Here is a 20,809-nt window from a genome sequence, read left to right as displayed (position 1 = left end):
CACCCCCAGCTGCTGGCATCCAAAATAAAGCAAAGTGTCCTTTTCACCAGCCTTGCCTCTTAATTGGCTTTTGAGCAGTGAGTTACAGGATGACCTTTATTTTATGGCCCAAGCTGGAACACTTGAGAGTAAGGTGAGGGGATGCTCAAAATACTTAATACTTATTTCTTTGAAATATTTATTGAGCAAGGTGTTGGCTTTATGTTTGCTATAAACCTCATGGCAAATAGATGGGGAAACAATCGACAGTGAGAGACTTTAGTTTTGGGGGCTACAAAATCACTGCAGATGGTGACTGCACCCATGAAATTAAAAGATGCTTGCTCCTTGGAAGAAAAGCTATGACTAACCTAGACAAAATATTAAAAAGCAGAGATATTACTTTGCCAACAAAGATCCGTCTAGTCAAAGCTATGGTTTTTCCAGTGGTCATGTATGGATGTGAGAGTTGGACTATAAAGAAAGCTGAGTGCAGAAGAATTGATGCTTTTGATCTGTGGTGTTGGAGAAGACTTTTGAGAGTCCCTTGGACTGCAAAGAGATTCAACCAGTCCATCCTGAAGGAAATCAGTCCTGAATATTCATTGGAAGGACTGATGCTGAAGCTGAAACTCCAATGCTTTGGCCACCTGATGAGAAGAACTGACTCATTTGAAAAGAACCTGATGCTGGGAAAGATTGAAGGCAGGAGGAGAAGGGGACGACAGAGGATGAGATGGTTGGATGGCATCACCGATGGACATGAGTTTGAGTAAACTCCAGGAGTTGGTGATGGACAGGGAATCCTGGCACGCTGCAGTCCAAGGGGTCGCAAAGAGTCAGATATGACTCAGTAACTGAACTGAACTGATAAACCTCAAAATATGTTAAACTACAGTAAAGACTTTTTGAATTGATTGTTCAAACATTAAAAAATATCAAAAGCTAATTACTCTTAGTACATATTCATGTACTTTTATCAGTTTCTTACCCTTCAGTTCAGTTCGGTTCAGTTGCTCAGTCATGTCCAACTCTTTGAGACCCATGAATCTCAGCACGCCAGGCCTCCCTGTCCATCACCAACTCCTGGATTTCACCCAAACTCATGTGCATTGAGTCAGTGATGCCATCCAGCCATCTCATCCTCTGTCGTCCCCTTTTCCTCCTGCCCCCAATCCCTCCCAGCATCAGAGTCTTTTCCAATGAGTCAACTCTTCGCATAAGGTGGCCAAAGTACTGGAGTTTCAGCTTTAGCATCATTCCTTCCAAAGAAATCCCAGGGCTGATCTCCTTCAGAATGGACTGGTTGGATCTCCTTGCAGTCCAAGGGACTCTCAAGAGTCTTCTCCAACACCACAGTTCAAAAGCATCAATTCTTCGGCACTCAGCCTTCTTCACAGTCCAACTCTCACATCCATACATGACCACTGGAAAAACCATAGCCTTGACTAGATGGACCTTTGTTGGCAAAGTCTCAAATACCATATCACTGATACTTTAATGAAGGAAGTATTTTTTCAAAATGTTTTCTATTTTTTCCCCTGTAGTTACCTACCACCTCCTTTAAAATTGCATTTTATGGTTAATATATTTGAAAGTGCTGATACCTTCTATTGAATAGTCTCCACAAACTTTATTGTTTTTAGTTGAGCAGATACACTCCCTGGATGCTTGATAAGCATGTATTCCTAAAGTTGGAAGTACAGAGGAGGTTTACCAAGCTTAGTAATAACAATAATGATAATAATTACGTGTTCAAAAAAGTGAAAAATAATCCAGGGTTGCTGCTAAACCAGATGAGGCGCCAGCAGAACAGGTGTAAGCCAGACCCATCTAGGGCTATTGTACAAAATGCCTCTGATTTAACATCTGCGTAAGTACGGCTCCATTTATTTGCTTGTTATTGGACCCAGATGTTCGCTAGCTGACAGACCCCTGTAGTGAACCTTCCTTTCTTCTTAGGAGATGAAAACACATAAAAGGATCCACGAAGTGTTACTAGTTTGAGGAGGAAAATGTATTAGTAAAAATACTAAGTTAGGAAAAATTGGGAGAAGGGAGTAGGAAGTGTATCCCAGCTTTAAAGTACTGGGCGTTTTATAGCCGAGAAAAATTTAGCCACATCACTGGGTCTCAGGATTATTTCTTAATCACACAGAAACATTTGTGAGACAATGATCCACATATGTGGCTAGCATTTCTAGAAATACTTCATTTTTATTTCACACTTTTTGTGGTACTTATTTTAAGTATTTTTTTTTTTCCTGTGGTACAGTCCTGCTGTATCTGGAAAGATGCTGCTTTTTGAGTCACTTCAGAGCTGTTTGGGAGGGATGGACATGGTGAGGAAATGGTGGGATCCTTTCCTATCGCCAGACCCACCTGACCAATCTTTCTGGTCAGTGAATGACATATCGCAGCATAGTATTGAGTTTTTTTCTAAAGCATTTTCAGAATGCTGTGTTGTTTTTTTTTTTCTTTAAAGATGCCTTTTCTTAACAAGAATGTTAGTATCTATTGTTTAAAATATATATAATATTTCATATTTAAAAAATAATCAGTACACTTTCTTCAGAATTTTATTTCAACTTGGAACCTAGATTACTTTGCTAAATAAATGTATTATTTTCATAATGCAGCAAAATATAAATTAGAAGGAAAAATGCCTTATCAAAAATATTTTTTAAATGTATCTGCTCATTTTTTTCCAATGGCCGCTTCTCCTGTGGAAAGTATATTAATATCCCCTCTACATTGAGTCAGAAAATAATGTTCTTCTAAGCAGTTTACAGCAAAACACGCATACCTCAAACATACTGTGCTTAAACAAAGTACTCTGGTAGCAATCATTTGAAAACCATTGATGGAAAAAAAAATATTTTGATATATAAATTCTTCCCCCCACTAAAACAGAGTTATCAGGAAATCTAAGTACTATCAAGAAGCTGTCTTAATGGATTTGAATTTTATTCGCTCCTTCACCTCTTTCTTTCTAGTTGTGGCTTTCTGTTTTTGTTTGGTTGTTTTTTGGCAACAAAAGGCAAAAGGTAAAGGCATTTAATGATTCATAGAGGAGGGTAGTGCATGATATATGGTCAAAGAATTTATGACACATGGAATTTACATTTCATTTAACCTAGAATAGATTGAAGTAAGGTGGACATGACATAACATTTTAAATGTTTTTGTTTTCTCTCCGTAGTTTTGAGGAAAAAAAATCACTTCTCGCTGTACTGGATAGCAAAAATTAAGTGACTTCCTCTACTGTGAACCATGGCGCTGTCATTCCGGAAGGACTTAGAAAAATACAAGGACCTGGATGAAGATGAACTCCTTGGGAATCTGTCAGAAATAGAACTGAAACAGCTGGAAACTGTTCTGGATGATCTTGACCCTGAGGTAGGTGCTAGGTCATAAAGAGAAATGAAATAATTTTTGAAACCCTTTGATACTAAGTAGCCGCCTTCGAGCACTTATCTTTTTCATGACTTCCCTGACACTGCCCTCCCACTCCTTCTCTTTATCCAAATGAACTTTTTGCCTCCTTCTCAGTTCCCCCACTTTTGCCTTGTATCTCTAATAACATAACTAGTCTAAGCATTTTTTTCCAACATTTTTATTTTCAAACATATCCCGAAATTTTCTCCCTTTTAAGAAATCTTTTCTCTCTGGGCAGGGAATAATGTTTTGGGTAAAATACAGCATATGCCAGCCTCTGTGCCTCTTCAGGGCTTCTATACCAGGATGGTTGCAGTGTAGAAAGTGTCTCTAGAAGGTTCTTCATGACCTTAAATCTAATGCTTACCTTTCTGAAAGATGCTGAACAAACTGAATCAAAGTTTCCAGTCATTGGTAGAATAGATCTAAGCAGACTCTGGGCAGTACTGCAATCCATGTAAAGCAGACCTGAATATATGTTTTGTTTTCCAAAATGGATGTTGTTTATCTTATAAATTACTTAAGGCTAAGGTAGAAACCCTTGATCCTTGAATTATTAATCCCTGATATGTTTTGGGGGGCAGCAGCAGATGGGTAGGGGGTGAAGGTAAGTGGCAGTGAGGGGAAAACACTGAGTTAATGGCTCCCTAATCTAAAGGTAATGACTATTTGCTGCGCTTCTTTACCATGTTTTATTATGCCGAAACATTGATTTTTAGTGCCTTTTATGGACTGTGGTAGAGTTTGTTTTATGAAAGTGTTCTTGTCACTACCACACATTTATTTCCTGCGAGAATATTTTTTAATTTTATTGAGCATTACACTCCTATTCTCAGCATTACTTCAGCACGTGGTTAATGTGTCTACTACAGATCAAATTCCTTAACCATAATTGTTATTGTAAGGAAGATTTTTTAGTGCACCTAAGTCTGTGGGTTAACTCAGAATAACAGTGCTCTTTTGCATGTCACAGCAGAATCTTCCCCAGGTAGTTCAACCTATCAGGCCTATTTGAATCAAACAGTAGGAACGTAAAGCTTTCATCTAGTCCAGAGTTTCTCAGCCTTGGCACTATTGACATTTGGGGCTGGATAATTCTTTGCTGTGGGCTGTCTGATGCTTTATAGGAGGTTTAGCAGCATCCTAGACCTCTGCTCACTACATACTAATAGCACACCCTCCTGTTTTAAAATGTACCTGGGATTTTGTTTTAATCAGGTCTGGTAAGATGACATGTAAAAATAACTTACTTGAAAGAAGAGTTTATTACAGTTCCCAACAGCAGGAGGCACACCAAGCTGCACAGGGCGGCAGGGGAAGCAGGGGGTTGGCCAGGAGTCAGAAGGAATGAGGAGCAAGTGTGGCCTAGAAATTTTACTGTGCTTTCCAAAGGAAAAAAACAGGTGAGACAGAGTAAGCAAGTGTGGGCAAGCTTAGGATTGGGCAGTTTGAGTAATTCAGTGTCTCTGGGCTACAGGAGGGGCTTCTAGTTATCTGGTATCTGGTCCTGGGCCGATTTAGGGCAGAGCAAGTACTGGCTTCGTGTGTGAGAGGTAAAAGAGGTGGTTGGGGATATAGTCTCAGTTTTCGTATGAAAGGCACACTGATGACAGACAGAGTTGTTTGCTATCCCTAGGAACTAACTGATTAGCCCTGCGAGGGGCGTTCTTTCCAGGATTAGCAAGGCCCCCACAATGTCAAAGCATCATAGAATACAGAAAAATTTAAAATATGGTTAACATGCTCTCCCGCCAGTTGTGACAATCAAAAATATTTCCAGATATTGCCAGTTGTCCCCTGGGGAACAAAAACACCCTTAGTTGAGAAAAACTGATCTAGCTCTTGTCCTCTGTTTCACAGACAGAAAACAAAAAGTTAGGTGGCTTGCCTCAGTTCTACAACTATGGAAAGGCCTGAACTAGATGCCTCACTACCTGATTGATGCCTTGTAGGGTCTAGTGGTCTTTCTGTTAAATGACAGCGAGTCCCCTTTAATTTGTGCCTTAAGCTGTAGGTCTAAAAGCTGATGGCTTTTATTTTATTTGGAAATTCATAGCCTGCTTCTTGTATGGAGAGACTTGAGTTCTAACTTTTGGATGTATTTTGTAAACTCCCCAATCCTAGCTGTGACTCCCCGACCCCTGGTACTATTAGTTGAGACTAGAAGAACAGTGATGTTTATTGACACCTTGATGCAGTGTGAATATGATATCTCATTATAAATATTTTAGAGGGCTATTTTACTTTCCTTATGCTACATTCAGTTTACTTATTTGCTAACTTAACTGTTTTGAAACTTCTGTCTCCAAAAGACAGCCAATCAGTCTAGCAAAAGCTATTTTTTCAATTCTAAACTGGGAATTAATTATTAAACAGCATTTCACTGTAAGGGAGAAGCGTGTAATTTTAATGAGATTTTAATCTATTTATTAATAGATAAAATATACTTTTATCTGTTAAGTAATTATGATCTATTAACTCGAGATCATATTATATTAACTGGGGCTTTCCTCGTAGCTCAGTCAGTAAAGAGTCTGCCTGTGGTGCAGAAGACCCGGGTTTGATCCCTGGGTCGGGAAGATCCCCTGGAGAAGGGAATGGCAACCCACTCCAGTATTCTTGGCTGGAAAATCCCATGGACAGAAGAGCCTGAAGGGCTACAGTCCATGGGGTCATAAGAGTCGGACACGACTTAGTGACCAAACCCAACTTGATTAAAGTGTGCTTCTAATAAAGCTTAGCTTTTGGCCTCCAAAGCCAGATAGCTCTCATTTATTTTGTGGTCAAAGACTGTATTTGAGGAGCCAGGATTCTAGCTAATGTATCATTTAAAACCTGTATGTTTAATATGGGCTTGAATAGGCAGGTGGAACACTGCAACTCTATTGCTACCACCATGAAATAGCAGTATATGTATAAGGGTCTTACTGATGGTGAAAGGAAGTAGCTTGTATTAATTTGCCTTAATGAGCATTTTTCTTTAAAAATATCCTTGGGACTTCCCTAGTGAACTAGTGGTTAAGACTGTGCCTCCCAATGCAGGGGGTGTGACTCTGACCTCTTGTCTGGTAGGTAAGATTCCACATGCTTTGAGGCCAAAAGAATCAGAATATAAAACAGAAGCAGTGCTATAACAGATTCAGTAAAGACTTTAAAATGGTCAACATCAAAACAATCTTTTTTTAAAAAGTAGTCTCAAATCCTTATTCAGGGACTTCCCTGATGGTCCAGTGGCTAGGACTCCGTGCTGTCAATGCAAGGGGCACAGGTTCAATCCCTGGTCAGGAAACTAGGTCCCACATGGGGCAGCTTAATATCCCACATGCCACAACTAAAGACCCCATGTGCTGCAACGAAGGTCAGAGGTGCCGAGTGCTGAAACTGGGACCTGGCACAGCCAAATGAATACATAAAATAAATGTATTTTCAAGTCTTTATTCAGTAATTATTGGGGGTGGGAAGCAACCTATATATCTCAGGTACTATGCTAGGCTTAGGGATGCAAGAGTGATCTAAACAAGCGTGGTCTTTGCCCTCAAAATAATCATGCCGTATAAAAGCATATAATGGGAGGTTAGGAAAAGCTTTCTGTGGAGGGATGAAGCTGCATTCTGAAAAATGAATAACAAAAAAGGATGGACAGAGCATCCCAGGGAAGGAAGTATATGGCAGGTAAAAGGGAAGAACAAGGGCTGATGGAGCTAGAATGGAGAGGGTATGTGAGGTGAGGCTGGGATAACTTCTAGGGTGGGTGGATGGTGTGGGAGTGAGTGTTGAAGAGTATTTGGCAGCTGATTCAGGGAGACCAGTTGAGAGGCCTCTGCAATTTTCCATCCCAGCTTGGATTGTAGTATATACCAGAGTAATTGTGTTAGAGATGGAGGAAAGTTAGACAGTTCTTTAGGAAGTAAAAATGGTAGGATGGTTGGTTGGGAGTGGATTCCTCATGTGAAGCTCTTGCCTTGATTTCAAAGCCAGAGGGTAGAAATCTTGTGTTTCTTTTTTTTGTTCTTATAGACAGTTTTGTGTTGTAGAAACCTTTTTGGGGCATGGTTAGGAACAGATCTCTTTTGTATTTCATCTTGAAAGATGAACTTTCTGTGGAATACATGCAACATTACATGAGGAAAACACAAAAGATGAATTTTATGAAAATTATTGTGGATTTCAGCAAATGGCCAGAGTTGAAGTGCCATACCATATTTTTAGTTATACAGTGAAAATTTGTTTTTATCGTTATCCATATAAGATTACCCCGAATGAAAAATGATCTTATAACAGCCAGGAGATTCAACATCCTCACGGATATTGGGAGGTACTTCAGAACAGAGTTGGCCCTTTTATGTGACTTTTTGCCTGCCTCCCATTTTCAAAGCAAAGAATACTTAAGAACTGTGAGACAAGGTAATATCACCTCTTTGGTTTTTGACAAGCAAAAGGATGACCCTCACATTGTCTAGTCACTGCTTGTTATTCTTGGGCTTAGTGAAAATACAGAGTGGGACCTAAAAGAGACAACTTTAGTCCATCGCCTCCCACCTCTCCCCCAACCGTCAGTTGCTCCATGCACTCAAAAAGACTGTACCCATGTGGAAACCTAGGGATATAACTCTTGCCATAGAATCTGAGTGTCTTAGTGCATGAGTAGCCAATGACAGTGGTTGCTCCAAATACATCCTAGTTCTGATGTATACACACATACGTACACATAGAAGTTGAACACATTGCGTTTAAACACAAGTAAATGTTAATTGCGTGATATCCTGTATAGATATACTGTATGTATACATATTTTTCTTATGAAAAAAATCTTTATGATGAAGTAGACATTATGAAGGACTATGATGTATATAGTCATTTAGCATTCTTTTGCAATGAATGTTACAATATTTTCCATATATACATATATGTTGAGCTGTTATTAAGCATCACAAACTATTTTTTGTTACTGTCCCAGAACACTTAAAAAATAAAAGGTGTTTCCTGCTAGTAGAATACTCTCTGAAGAAGAGGTAAATGTACCTATTTTAAAAATAGTGTAAGTTAATTCTACCTAATTTTAAAAAACTTCATTTGGAATACTTTTATGTTGCTGCCCTCGAACCCTGTAATGAAGTCTTTAACGCTTACATCTCATTCTAGTCTATAATTCTTTCTTAGATGGGTAACATCTGGACGCATACAGCATTAGCGTTCTTGCTGGTCATAATGGCTGATTCATTCTCTTTGGCAGAACGCCCTTCTGCCTGCAGGGTTCCGGCAGAAGAACCAGACATCAAAGTCTGCCACAGGGCCATTTGATCGAGAACACCTCCTTTCATATCTGGAGAAGGAAGCTTTGGAGCATAAGGACAGGGAAGACTATGTGCCCTACACTGGAGAAAAAAAAGGTAAGTACAAAACTTGGAAGCACAAAACATGATTCAGTGGCACTTGATTTTTTTTCTTATAGGTAGAACTGGAGAAAATATTTTTAAAGCTGCATCATGGATAGCCTCAAAGATATAATACTGTTGACTTTAAAAATTATTAGATAATTTGGGCATTTCTTTTACATTCATTAACTTGGCCCGTAAGTTCCTTGTTAATGATTTGTTAGTGAGGTTTTATTACATAGTGATTTTTAGTTCTCTGAGGAACTCTTTAGTTCTCAACTGTAACAAATACTAAAAGTTAACTGAGGTAAAATTTTAAATGCAATACTACATTACGAAATGCAGTGATGTCAAAGTGCCATTCAATCCTAACTCTTATGTTTAAAGTGGAATGCCATTAAAAAAAATTCAGGTCATATTTTCAAAGACTTTTTAAGACCCTACAGCCTTCTTTACAGCCTCTAATTCAGTGATTCATAACCATTATAATTTTAATTATCAATGCTTCATAATTATTACTTTTGGGAAATTCTTCGAGCCCAGGTCCTTCCCACTGAAGATTTTGACCTTAGCTAGCCTCAGTGGAGAATGAGTACAGCTATGTTTTTTAAAGCTTGCTATGTAATAATATTTAACATGAGATAGGTTAAGTTTCTCAGCTTTCAATACAGGTTGGCCCGAGAAGCCAGGTTCTGCTTGCTCTTCTGTTGAGAATACTGTGCACAGAGCCCTGGGGAATGGTGGCAGCAGTAGACCTGATCTTCAGTTCTTCCAGGCACTGCTTTTACATCTGAATCCTTCGTAGACCAGGCAGGGAGAATGGTTAGAGCATGGTGCTTTCTCCTAGTGAGGCTTTAGCTTTTTATTCAGGACGGAAGCCATTCTCAAGAATATGGCCACAGCTCTGTCACAGGGTTACCCCTTAGCTGCAGGCAAAGGTAGAAAATTCATTTTAGCATTTTCATCTCTGTAATAGACAAAGGTTGTGAATGGCTTTTGAATCAGTATTCACAAAGTCTGCATCAGGCCTTTTCAAAATTACCTATTATCCCCAACTCCTTTGCTCTTTTTATCAACCCCACATCTCCCTCATCTCTAGTTGAGAATCAGTGCCTTACTTAGATACTTACGTTTGTCAGTGTTCTACAGAGAAAGAACCAAAAGGGTGTGTGTGTCTGTGTGTAGAGACAGAGATTTATTTATTCATTTGTTCATTCATTCCTTTTTGTGAAAATTGAGGTATAGTTGCTGTACGAAATATAAGTTTCAGGTATACAACACAATGATTCACATTTTTAAAGGAAATACTTCATTTGGTTATTAAAAATATTAGCTATATTCCCTGTGCTGTACAATATATCCTTGTAGCCTGTCTATTTTATACATAATGTGTCTGTCTGTGTGTTCATTTGTGTCTGCCTCTTTGCAACCCCACGGATTGTAGCACACCAGGCTCCTCTGTCTATGAAAGTTTTCAGGCAAGAATACTGGAATGGGTTGCCATTTCTTACTCCAGGGGATCTTCCTGACCCAGGAATCAAACCCATGTCTCTTGAGTCTCCTGCATTGGCAGGCAGATGCCTTAATACTGAGCCACCTGGGAAGCCCACACATAGTAGTTTATGCCTATTAATACCCTGTTCCTATTTTTCCCCTCCCCCTGTCTTCTGCTGGTAACCACTAGTCTGTCTTCTGTATCTGTGAGTCTGCTTCTTTTTTGTTATATTCACTAGTATATTCTCTCTTTTTTAGATTCTACATGTAAGTGATAACATACAGTATTTGTCTTTGTCTGTCTGACTTATTTCACTAAGCATAATACCATCCAAGTTTATCTGTTTTGTTTCAGATGGCAAGATTTCATTCTTTTTTTTTTTTTTTTATAGCTGAGTAGTATTCCATTGTGCATACATACCACAACTTCTTTATCTGTTCATTTGTTGATGAACACTTAGGTTGCTTCCATATCTTGGCTGTTGTGTTATAAATAATGCTGCTGTGAATACTGAGTGCACGTATCTTTTTGGATTAGTGTTTTTATTTTTTTCAGATATATACCCAGGAGTGGAGTTGCTGTATCATATGGTAGTTCTGTTTGCAGTTTTTTGAGGAACCTCCATACTATTTTCCACAGTGGCTACTCCCATTTACATTCTCACCAAGGGTCCCCTTTTCTCTACATCCTCACCAACTTTTGTTATTTTAATTCTTTTTGATGACAGTCATTCTGACAGGTGTGGTGTGATATCTCATTATGATTTTAATTTGCATTTCTCTGATGATTAATGATGTTGAGATGTGCCTGTTGGCCATCTGTTTGTCTTCTTTGGAAAAATGTCTCTTTAGGCCTTTGGTCCATTTTTAATTTTTTTTTGATGTTGTGTTTTATGAGCTATTTATGTATTTTTGGGTAGTAACCCTTTATCAGTCATATCATTTGCAGATATTTTTTCCCATTCGGTAGGTTGTCTTTTCGTCTAGTTGGTGATTTCCTTTGCTGTGCAAAAAGCTTTTCAGTTTAATTACATCCTTTTGTTTATTTTTGCTTTTCCTTTGCCTTAGGGGACAGATCCAAAAAAGGACTGCTAGGATTTATATCAAAGAGTGTTCTGTGTATGTTTTCTTCTGGGATTTTTATGGTTTCCAGTCAGACATTTAGGTCTTTAATCCATTTTGAGTTTATTTTTGTATATGGTGTTAGAGAATGTTGTAATTACATTATTTTACAGGTAACTGTCTAGTTTCCCCAGCACCACTTATTGAAGAGACTGTCTTTTCTCTGTTGCATATTCTTGCCTCTTTTATCATAGAAGATTTGACCATAAGTGCATGGGTTTATCTATGGGCTCTCTGTTATTTTCATTTGATCTATGTTTCTCTTTTTGTGCCAACACCATGCTGTTTTGATACCTGTGGCTTTGTAGTATAGTCTGAAGTCAAGGGAGCCTGATTCCTCCAGCTTCATTTTTCTTCCTCAAGATTGTTTTAGCTATTAGCGGGTCTTTTGTGTTTCCATATAAATTTTAAAATTATTTGTTGTAATTCTGTAAAAAGAAAAAAATGCCTTTGATATTTTGATAGGGATTACATCGAATCTGTAGATAGCCTTGGGGAGTATGACCATTTTAACAATATTAATTGTTTGAATTCATGAACATAGTATGTCTTTTCATCAGTTTGTGTTGTCTTCAGTATCTTTCCTCATTGTCTTTAAGTTTTCGAGTACAGGTCTTTTACCTCCTTAGGCAGGTTTGTTCCTAAGTATTTTATTCTTTGATGTAGTTGTATATATAATAGGTTGTTTCGGTTGTTTCCTTAGTGAAAATAGATTTATTGTAAGGAATTGGCTCATGTGATTATGGAGGCTTAGTAAGTCTAAAATCTACCAAATAGGTTGGCAGGCTGGAGACCCAGGGAAGAGTTACAGTTGTAGCCCAAAGGCAGTCTTCTGTCAGAATTCCTTCTTGCTCTCAGCCTTTGTTCTGTTAAGGCCATTGACTGATAGTAAGACCCACCACATTATTGCTTTCTCAAAGACTACTGGTTTCAATGTTAATCTCATCCAAAAAATGCTTTCCCAGAAACTTCTAGAATAATATTTGACCAAATAGCTGGGCACCATGCTCAGCCAAATTAACCGTCAGACTGCTGTTATGTTGGGAATGTCATGTTCCTCGGGTGTTTGGGGCCCAGAAAAGGCATTGAAAACTAATGCCTAGTTTTGAAGTGTGGAAAATCACAAAGACAGAAAAAGCATCAATTTCTTTGCATTTGTCAAAGGAAAGACTGCCGGCTATATTTTCATATGTACAGCCATACTTGTAACACTATTTAAAGCTTCAGTCCTGTTTATATAGAGGAACAGAATTTTACAAGACTGCTTTTTACAATTATGTGCATTTCATGTGAACTCAGGGTGTATAATGAGGAAGAAGAACAGATGTAAGAAACACAAGGAGAGATGTGAGAAAGATATGGTGGGAAAAATATGGAATTTGAAGACAAGAAGAGAAAATAAGAGATGTGAAAGAGCTGCATTTGTCCTCAGCTGACCCAGGAAGCTCCCCAGAATGCTCTTGTTTCATCATCTCCAGTTATCTTGAAAAAGATCTTGGAGGGTTAGAGGAGATAGGAAAGAAGCGGGAGAATTGTGGAAAATAAGAAAATATCAAAAGGGAGAAATGATAGAGGTGGGGAATATGGTGATGATAGAAAAAAATATTATATTCTTAACTATAAAAGTTTTTGTTTCCTTTTTTCTTATTTTTTACTTTGCATTGTAAATGGGTATGAAATAAATGGAACTGGCTGAATTAAAAAGTAATTTTTCATTCACAATTAGTGGTTTTCATTTTATAATACATTCAGTATTTTTACTGCCTCTTTCACCATATATGTCTGTTCGGTACTATTTATAAGCAGCTTTGATGCAGTGATTAGTACCACATCATTTTAAAAAATAAACTTTTTATTGAAGTATAACATGGTTACAGAATATGCCCAAATAAGGAGGATACAAATCAATGAACTATATAGTGAGCATACCCATGTAATCACCAGCCAGGTCAAGACATCAGCACCTCCAGAAGATCCCTTCATGCTTCTTCCCAGTCACTTGTCTTTCTTCTTCCCAAAGGAAACCACCATCATAACTTTTAATATAGTCATTAGTTCTGCTTATTTTGACATTTGTGTAGATGGACTCACATAACCTGCACATCTGCCCTGCCTACTTCATATAGTTTTTGAGAGGATCAAATTTGTTCATGAATATAGTGAAATCAGTGTTAAAAATCTTTTATAGTGTAATCATTGTACAGGATCATATTGTGTAGTTACCAAATAAGAGATTTCCATTCTCTGTCATGAAGGAGTGGTTCAGAACCACAGAACATAGGTGTCTGTGTGTATGTTTTTAAAGATTTATTGATTTATTTTATATTTTGGCTGTGGTGGATCTTCATTGCTGATGCAGGCTTTCTCTGATTGCAGCAAATGGGGGCTCCTCTCTAGTTGAGGTGAGTGGACTTCTCATTGCAGTGACTTCCTTTGTTGCAGAGCATAAACTCTGAGTCATGTGGGCTCAGTAGTTGCAGCTTATGGGCTGTAGAGCTCAGGCTCAGTAGTTTTGAGTGCATGGGCTTAATTGCTCCACAGTGTGTGGATGTGACTGGTGATAGAAGCAAGGTCTGATGCTCTAAAGAGCAATATTGTATAGGAACCTGGAATGTCAGGTCCATGAATCAAGGCAAATTGGAGTGGTCAGACAGGAGATGGCAAGAGTGAACGTCGACATTCTAGGAATCAGCAAACTAAAATGGAAAGAAATGGGTGAATTTAACTCAGAGAACCATTATATCTACTACTGCAGGCAGGAATCCCTTAGAAGAAATGAAGTAGCCATCATGGTCAACAGAAGAGTCTGAAATGCAGTACTTGGATGCAGTCTCAAAAACGACAGAATGATCTCTGTTCGTTTCCAAGGCAAACCATTCAATATCATGGTAATCCAAGGCTATGCCCCAACCAGTAACACTGAAGAGGCTGAAGTTGAACAGTTCTGTGAAGACCTACAAGACCTTTTAGATCTAACACCCAAAAGAGATGTGCTTTTCATTATAGGGGACTGGAATGCAAAAGTAGGAAGTCAAGAAACACCTGAAGTAACAGGCAAATTTGGCCTTGGAATATGGAATGAAGCAGGGCAAAGACTAATAGAGTTTTTCCAAGAAAATGCACTGGTCATAGCAAACACCCTCTTCCAACAACACAAGAGAAGACTCTACACATGGACATCATCAGATGGTCAACACCAAAATCAGATTGATTATATTCTTTGCAGCCAAAGATGAAGAAGCTCTATACAGTCAGCAAAAACAAGACCAGGAGCTGACTGTGGCTCAGATCATGAACTCCTTATTGCCAAATTCAGACGTAAATTGAAGAAAGTAGGGAAAACCACTAGACCATTCAGGTATGACCTAAATCAAATCCCTTATGATTATACAGTGGAAGTGAGAAATAGATTTAAGGGCCTAGAACTGATAGACAGAGTGCCTGATGAACTGTGGACGGAGGTTCGTGACACTGTACAGGAGACAGGGATCAAGACCATCCCCATGGAAAAGAAATGCAAAAAAGCAAAATGGCTCTCTGGGGAGGCCTTACAAATAGCTATGAAAAGAAGAGAAGTGAAAAGCAAAGGAGAAAAGGAAAGATATAAGCATCTGAATGCAGAGTTCCAAAGAATAGCGAGGAGAGATAAGAAAGCCTTTCTCAGTGATCAATGCAAAGAAATAGAGGAAAACAACAGTATGGGAAAGACTATAGATCGCTTCAAGAAAATTAGAGATACCAAGGGAACATTTTATGCAAAGATGGGTTCAATAAAGGACAGAAATGGTATGGACCTAACAGAAGCAGAAGAGATGGCAAGAATACACAGAAGAACTGTACAAAAAAGATCTTAACGACCTGGATAATCACGATGGTGTGATCACTCATGTAGAGCCAGACATCCTGGAATGGGAAGTCAAGTGGGCCTTAGAAAGCATCACTATGAACAAAGCTAGTGGAGGTGATGGCATTCCAGTTGAGCTATTTCAAATCCTGAAAGATGATGCTGTGAAAATGTGCTGCACTCAATATGCCAGCAAATTTGGAAAACTCAGCAGTGGCCACAGGACTGGAAAAGGTCAGTTTTCTTTCCAATCCCAAAGAAAGGCAATGCCAAAGAATGCTCAAACTACCGCACAATTGCACTAATTTCACATGCTAGTAAAGTAATGCTCAAAATTCTCCAAACCAGGCTTCAGCAGTACATGAACCGTGAACTTCCAGAAGTTCAAGCTGGTTTTCGAAAAGGCAGAGGAACCAGAGCTCAAATTGCCAACATCCTCTGGATCATGGAAAAAGCAAGAGAGTTCCAGAAAAACAACTATTTCTGCTTTATTGACTATGCCAAACCTTTGACTGTGTGGATCACACTAAACTGTGGAAAATTCTGAAAGAGATGGGAATACCAGACCACCTGACTGGTCTCTTGAGAAACCTATATGCAGGTCAGGAAGCAACAGTTCGAACTGGACATTGAACAACAGACTGGTTCCAAATAGGAAAAGGAGTACATCAAGGCTGTATATTGTCACCCTGCGTATTTAACTTCTATGTAGAGAACATCATGAGAAACGCTGGACTGGAAGAAGCACAAGCTGGAATCAAGATTGCTGGGTGAAATATCAGTAGCCTCAAATATGCAGATGACACCACCCTTATGGCAGAAAGTGAAGAGGAACTAAATAGCCTCTTGATGAAAGTGAAAGAGGAGAGTGAAAAAGTTGGATTAAAGCTCAACATTCAGAAAATTAAGATCATGGCCACTGGTCCTATCACTTCATGGCAAATAGACAGGGCAACAGTGGAAACACTGGCTGACTTTATCTTTTTGGGCTCCAAAATCACTGCAGATGGTGATTACAGCCATGAAATTAAAAGATGCTTACTCCTTGGAAGGAAAGTTATGACCAACCTAGATAGCATATTCAAAAGCAGAGACATTACTTTGCCAACAAAGGTCCGTCTAGTCAAGGCTATGGTTTTTCCTGTGGTCATGTATGGACGTGAGAGTTGGACTGTAAAGAAGGCTGAGCGCCGAAGAATTGATGCTTTTGAACTGTGGTGTTGGAGAAGACTCTTGAGAGTCCCTTGGACAGCAAGGAGATCCAACCAGTCCATCCTAAGGGAGATCAGTCCTGGGGATTCATTGGAGGGACTGATGTTGAAGTTGAAACTCCAGTACTTTGGCCACCTCATGCGAAGAGTTGACTCACTGGAAAAGACCCTGATGCTGGGAGAGATTGGGGGCAGGAGGAGAAGGGGATGACAGAGGATGAGATGGCTGGATGGCCTAACCTACTAGATGGACATGAGTTTGAATGAACTCCGGGAGTTGGTGATAGACAGGGAGGCCTGGCGTGCTGTGATTCATCGGGTCGCAAGGAGTCAGACACAACTGAGCGACTAAACTGACTGATGTGTGATCTTCCCAAACCAGGAATCGAACTGGTGTCGCATGCATTGTAAGGTAGATTCTTAACCATTGGACCATCAGGAAAACCCAAAGATAAGCTTTTAAGTTTCAACGCTCTATCTGGTGGAAGAAAACACTACCACTCACACTTGATGGAGCCAAGCCTTAGCAACCATGTTACAAGTGTCTTAGACCTAAGGAAGGGCAAGTTTGTCTTCATCAGTTGGGGAACTTCGGTTACGGAGCTCTGTTTTGAAATACAGCTAAAAGAGGGCTCTAGGCTTTTTAAAGCCACCCTGGATCTCATCCTTAAGTTAGTTGGCCTTGGTTGTCCATAGTCACTAATCTGCCTTCCTTTCTTTGGGTCTCATCCCCAAGATCTGGATCACATTCAGAATAAATTATCTACATCGTGTTAGCATACCTTCTAATCAAGCTAAATGTGAATCCCCTCCTTAGCTCTGAAAATTCAGAAGTTTGTTTCTTTTAAGCTGTTACCTGAATACCTGGGTTGAGTCCCAGGTTTCTTAATGCCTTATTTCACAGGAGATACACTTTCAGATGAAGGATGTCTTCCTAGACGGAAGAGGTTCTCCTGGTTCTTCTTAAAACAATTTTACAAACCTATTAATAAATAAAAGCATTTTACTTTTCTGCTGTGCTCAGACTAGATAAGAATCTATAAAATGTGCCATTAGTCTCTAAATCATTTTTCTTACTAAGATGCCTGGTCTTAGAGTTCAGTCCCTACTGGCAGAATTAGCTTTCTGTGCCAGGGAATGTTATAGCAATTCACTCAGTTTCTTGAGCTCCTTCCAGCTCTTTCTAGAATCCCATAGGAATCTTTCATTGTAAATTATTTTAAAAGATCAATCAGGTGACTCAATTCTTTAAGGAAAAAAATTGGAAACTGCTAAAAGGAATAGTTATCCAACTACTTTCTCATATTCTGAGACTAGATGATGATTAATTATACTTGTTACTTTTTCACTTAAAGGCACACTGTCTTTCTGGGGCTAAAATTGTACAGAACTAGTGTGATGAAAGGGAATCCCCATAAAATTGAAAATTAGACATTTCGTGATTTTTCTTTTTGACCATGAACAAAAACTGTATACTCATGCCAAATTTCATCTTTCTGGATCATCTCAAAATGCCTTGAAAAGACCTACAGAGTAAGAATACTTGAGGGCTGTTATATAGAAATAAATTAGTAATTTCAATTTGTGATTTGTGAAATAATTGTAGTTGTACATTGTATGGAATTAAAAGCATAGGTCAAAATCTGAGAAGGAGGAGTTAATCCTAATTAGGTGAATTTTAAGGCATTATATCTTCAATGCATTTGAGGAATGTTTTGTCCTACACTAATAAATGTTCTGCTATTAATAATTGTAGTTTTTTTTGACAGCAAGAAGAAGGTATTAGGCAGCTAATAAGGCACAGCTGTCAAAAGATATATTAAAGATTGTTTTTAAGTACATTGTTTACAGTAGAATCCACAATATACATCTATTAGGTCATCTAAATCTAACCGTCTTGTGCTGATCCTGGAAAGTGAAGTCAAATGGGCCTTAGGAAGCATCACTGCAAACAAAGCTAGTGAAGGTGATAGAATTCCAGTTGAGCTATTTCAATTCCTAAAAGATGATGCTGTGAAAGTGCCGCACTCAATATGCTAGCAAATTTGGAAAACTCAGCAGTGGCCACAGGAGTGGAAAAGGTCAGTTTTCATTCCAATGCCAAAGAATGCTCAAACTGCCACACAATTGCACTCATCTTACATGCTAGCAAAGTAATGTTCAAAATTCTCCAAGCTAGGCTTCAACAGTACATGAACCTAGAATTTCCACATTTCAGGCTGGATTTAGGAAAGGCAGAGGACCAGAAATCAAATTACCAACATCTGTTGGATCATCGAAAAAGCAGGAGAGTTCCAGAAAAACATCTACTTCTGCTTTATTGACTATGCCAAAGCCTTTGACTCTGTGGATCACAACAAACTGTGGAAAATTCTTCAAGAGATTACCAAACCACCTTACCTGCCTCCTGAGAAATCTGTATGCAGGTCAGGAAGCAACAGTTAGGACCAGACATGAAACAATGGACTGATTCCAAATTGGGAAAGGAGTATGTCGAGGCTGTATATTGTCACCCTGCTTATTTAACTTATATGCAGAGTACATCATGCAAAATGCCAGGCTGGATGAAGCACAACCTGGAATCAAGATTCCTGGGGAAAATATCAATAACCTCAGATATGCAGATTACACCACCCTTATGGCCGAAAGCAAAGAACTAAAGAGCCTCTTGATGAAAGTGAAAGAGGAGAGTGAAAACGTTGGCTTAAAACTCAACATTCAGAAAACTAAGACCATGGCATCTGGTCCTACCACTTCATGGCAAATAGATGGGGAAACAGTGACAGCCTTTATTTTGGGGGGCTCTAAAATCACTGCAGTTGGTGACTGCAACCATGAAATTAAAAGATGCTTGCCCCTTAGAAGAAAAGCAACCTAGACAGCATACTCAAAAGCAGAGACATTACTTTGCCAACAAACTTCCATCTAGTCAAGGCTATGATTTTTCCAGTAGTCGTGTATGGATGTAAGAGTTGGACTATAAAGAAAGCTGAGCGCTGAAGAATTGCTGCTTTTGAACTGCGGTGTTGGAGAAGACTCTTGAGTGTCCTTTGGACAGCCAGGAGATCCAACCAGTCCATCCTAAAGGAAATTAGTCCTGAATATTCATTGGAAGGACTGATGCTGAAACTCCAATACTTTGGCCACCTGATGCAAGGAACTGACTCATTGGAAAAGACCCTAATGCTGGGAGAGATTGGAAGTAGGAGGAGAAGGGAGTAACAGAGGATGAGATGGTTAGATGGTATCACCAGCTCATGGACATGAGTTTGAGTAAACTCCAGGAGTTGGTAATGGACAGGGAAGCCTGACATGCTGCAGTCCATGGGATCGGACACTACTGAGTGACTGAACTGACTAACTGAAATCTAACCAGCTCAAGGTAGGAATGGTGTCATGGTATCAAGTAATCATGGTAAAGATTAATGGGAATATCTTTCTTATGAGCCTACTATGTTCAGAATGTTGAGAAACTAAATATTTAGGAAAATTAAAACAGCATAATTGTAATGTAATTCTCCTTTTACTTGAAGGTACATGTTAAAATGTTGGGAAGCTTTTTACCTCTTTCTCCTTGAAATGTCACAAAAGATGTAACTGAGGCATAGACTAAGGGCGAAGGAGAATATTCATGCAGCTCTTTCTCACTCTTGAGAATGTTGGAAATGCAGAGTTTTGACTGGTCATTATTTCTCATCTTCTTTTTATATACATTGAGTATTCTGTCTCCAGGATAGATAAGGCTTAGAGCCTGGCCATGGATTTGACACTTAGAGGAATATTTAAACTCAGTTTTCAGTATTTCTTACAGACTCTCACTTCACTTTGCTTTGCTAGGAGTCTTCCTCCCTACTTCTAAAATCACACTTCCCCTAATCTAGCCTAACCTAAGACTTTTTTCCCCTCATTTTTCTCTTATTTCATAGACTGGAGTGTATTTTACCTTGTACACTCACTCCAGTGCACCGTCAAAGAATTCCTCTATTCGAGCCACTGATGCCCACAGTTTGGGTTCCTCCTCTCCTTGAAGAACACGCCTGTACTCTAAGTTGGCCCTTAGGGTGGACATCTCTTCTTTCTGTTGATTTCCCTTCCTCTCCAGATAAAGGAATGCCCTTGGGTTTTCTTCTCAAGAATCTCCTATGCCCTGCTCTGTTTAACTTACTAAAGGTGAATTTAACCGATTAAACTTAAACTAAGGGTTTCTCATAAACTTTCCAGATTCTTTATTCACAGTTACCTCAGCCTTCCAGAAAACTTACTATAGTCACTCTTTTCTGAAAGATGCTTCTCTCATCTTGCTGAGAATATGATTTCCTTGTGGAGAAAAGGCAGATGTGATTCCT

At 39.0% G+C, this 20,809-nt stretch overlaps 1 protein-coding gene across 1 annotated transcript in view; it reads left to right on the top strand.

Annotated features, from left to right (window-relative positions):
* TMOD3 (tropomodulin 3) overlaps positions 1-20,809 on the top strand; it is a 93,881-nt gene that overhangs the window by 42,305 nt on the left and 30,767 nt on the right. The window contains exons 2-3 of the mRNA XM_052646944.1: positions 3,182-3,378; positions 8,651-8,807. Coding sequence (XP_052502904.1) covers positions 3,253-3,378; positions 8,651-8,807 — 283 coding nt within the window. The 5' untranslated portion in view covers positions 3,182-3,252. The remainder of the gene's footprint in view (positions 1-3,181; positions 3,379-8,650; positions 8,808-20,809) is intronic.

This window comes from Budorcas taxicolor, chromosome 10 (genome assembly GCF_023091745.1).
Source record: "Budorcas taxicolor isolate Tak-1 chromosome 10, Takin1.1, whole genome shotgun sequence".
Classification (NCBI taxonomy): domain Eukaryota; kingdom Metazoa; phylum Chordata; class Mammalia; order Artiodactyla; family Bovidae; genus Budorcas; species Budorcas taxicolor.
This window is presented reverse-complemented; position numbering and strand designations above follow the sequence as displayed.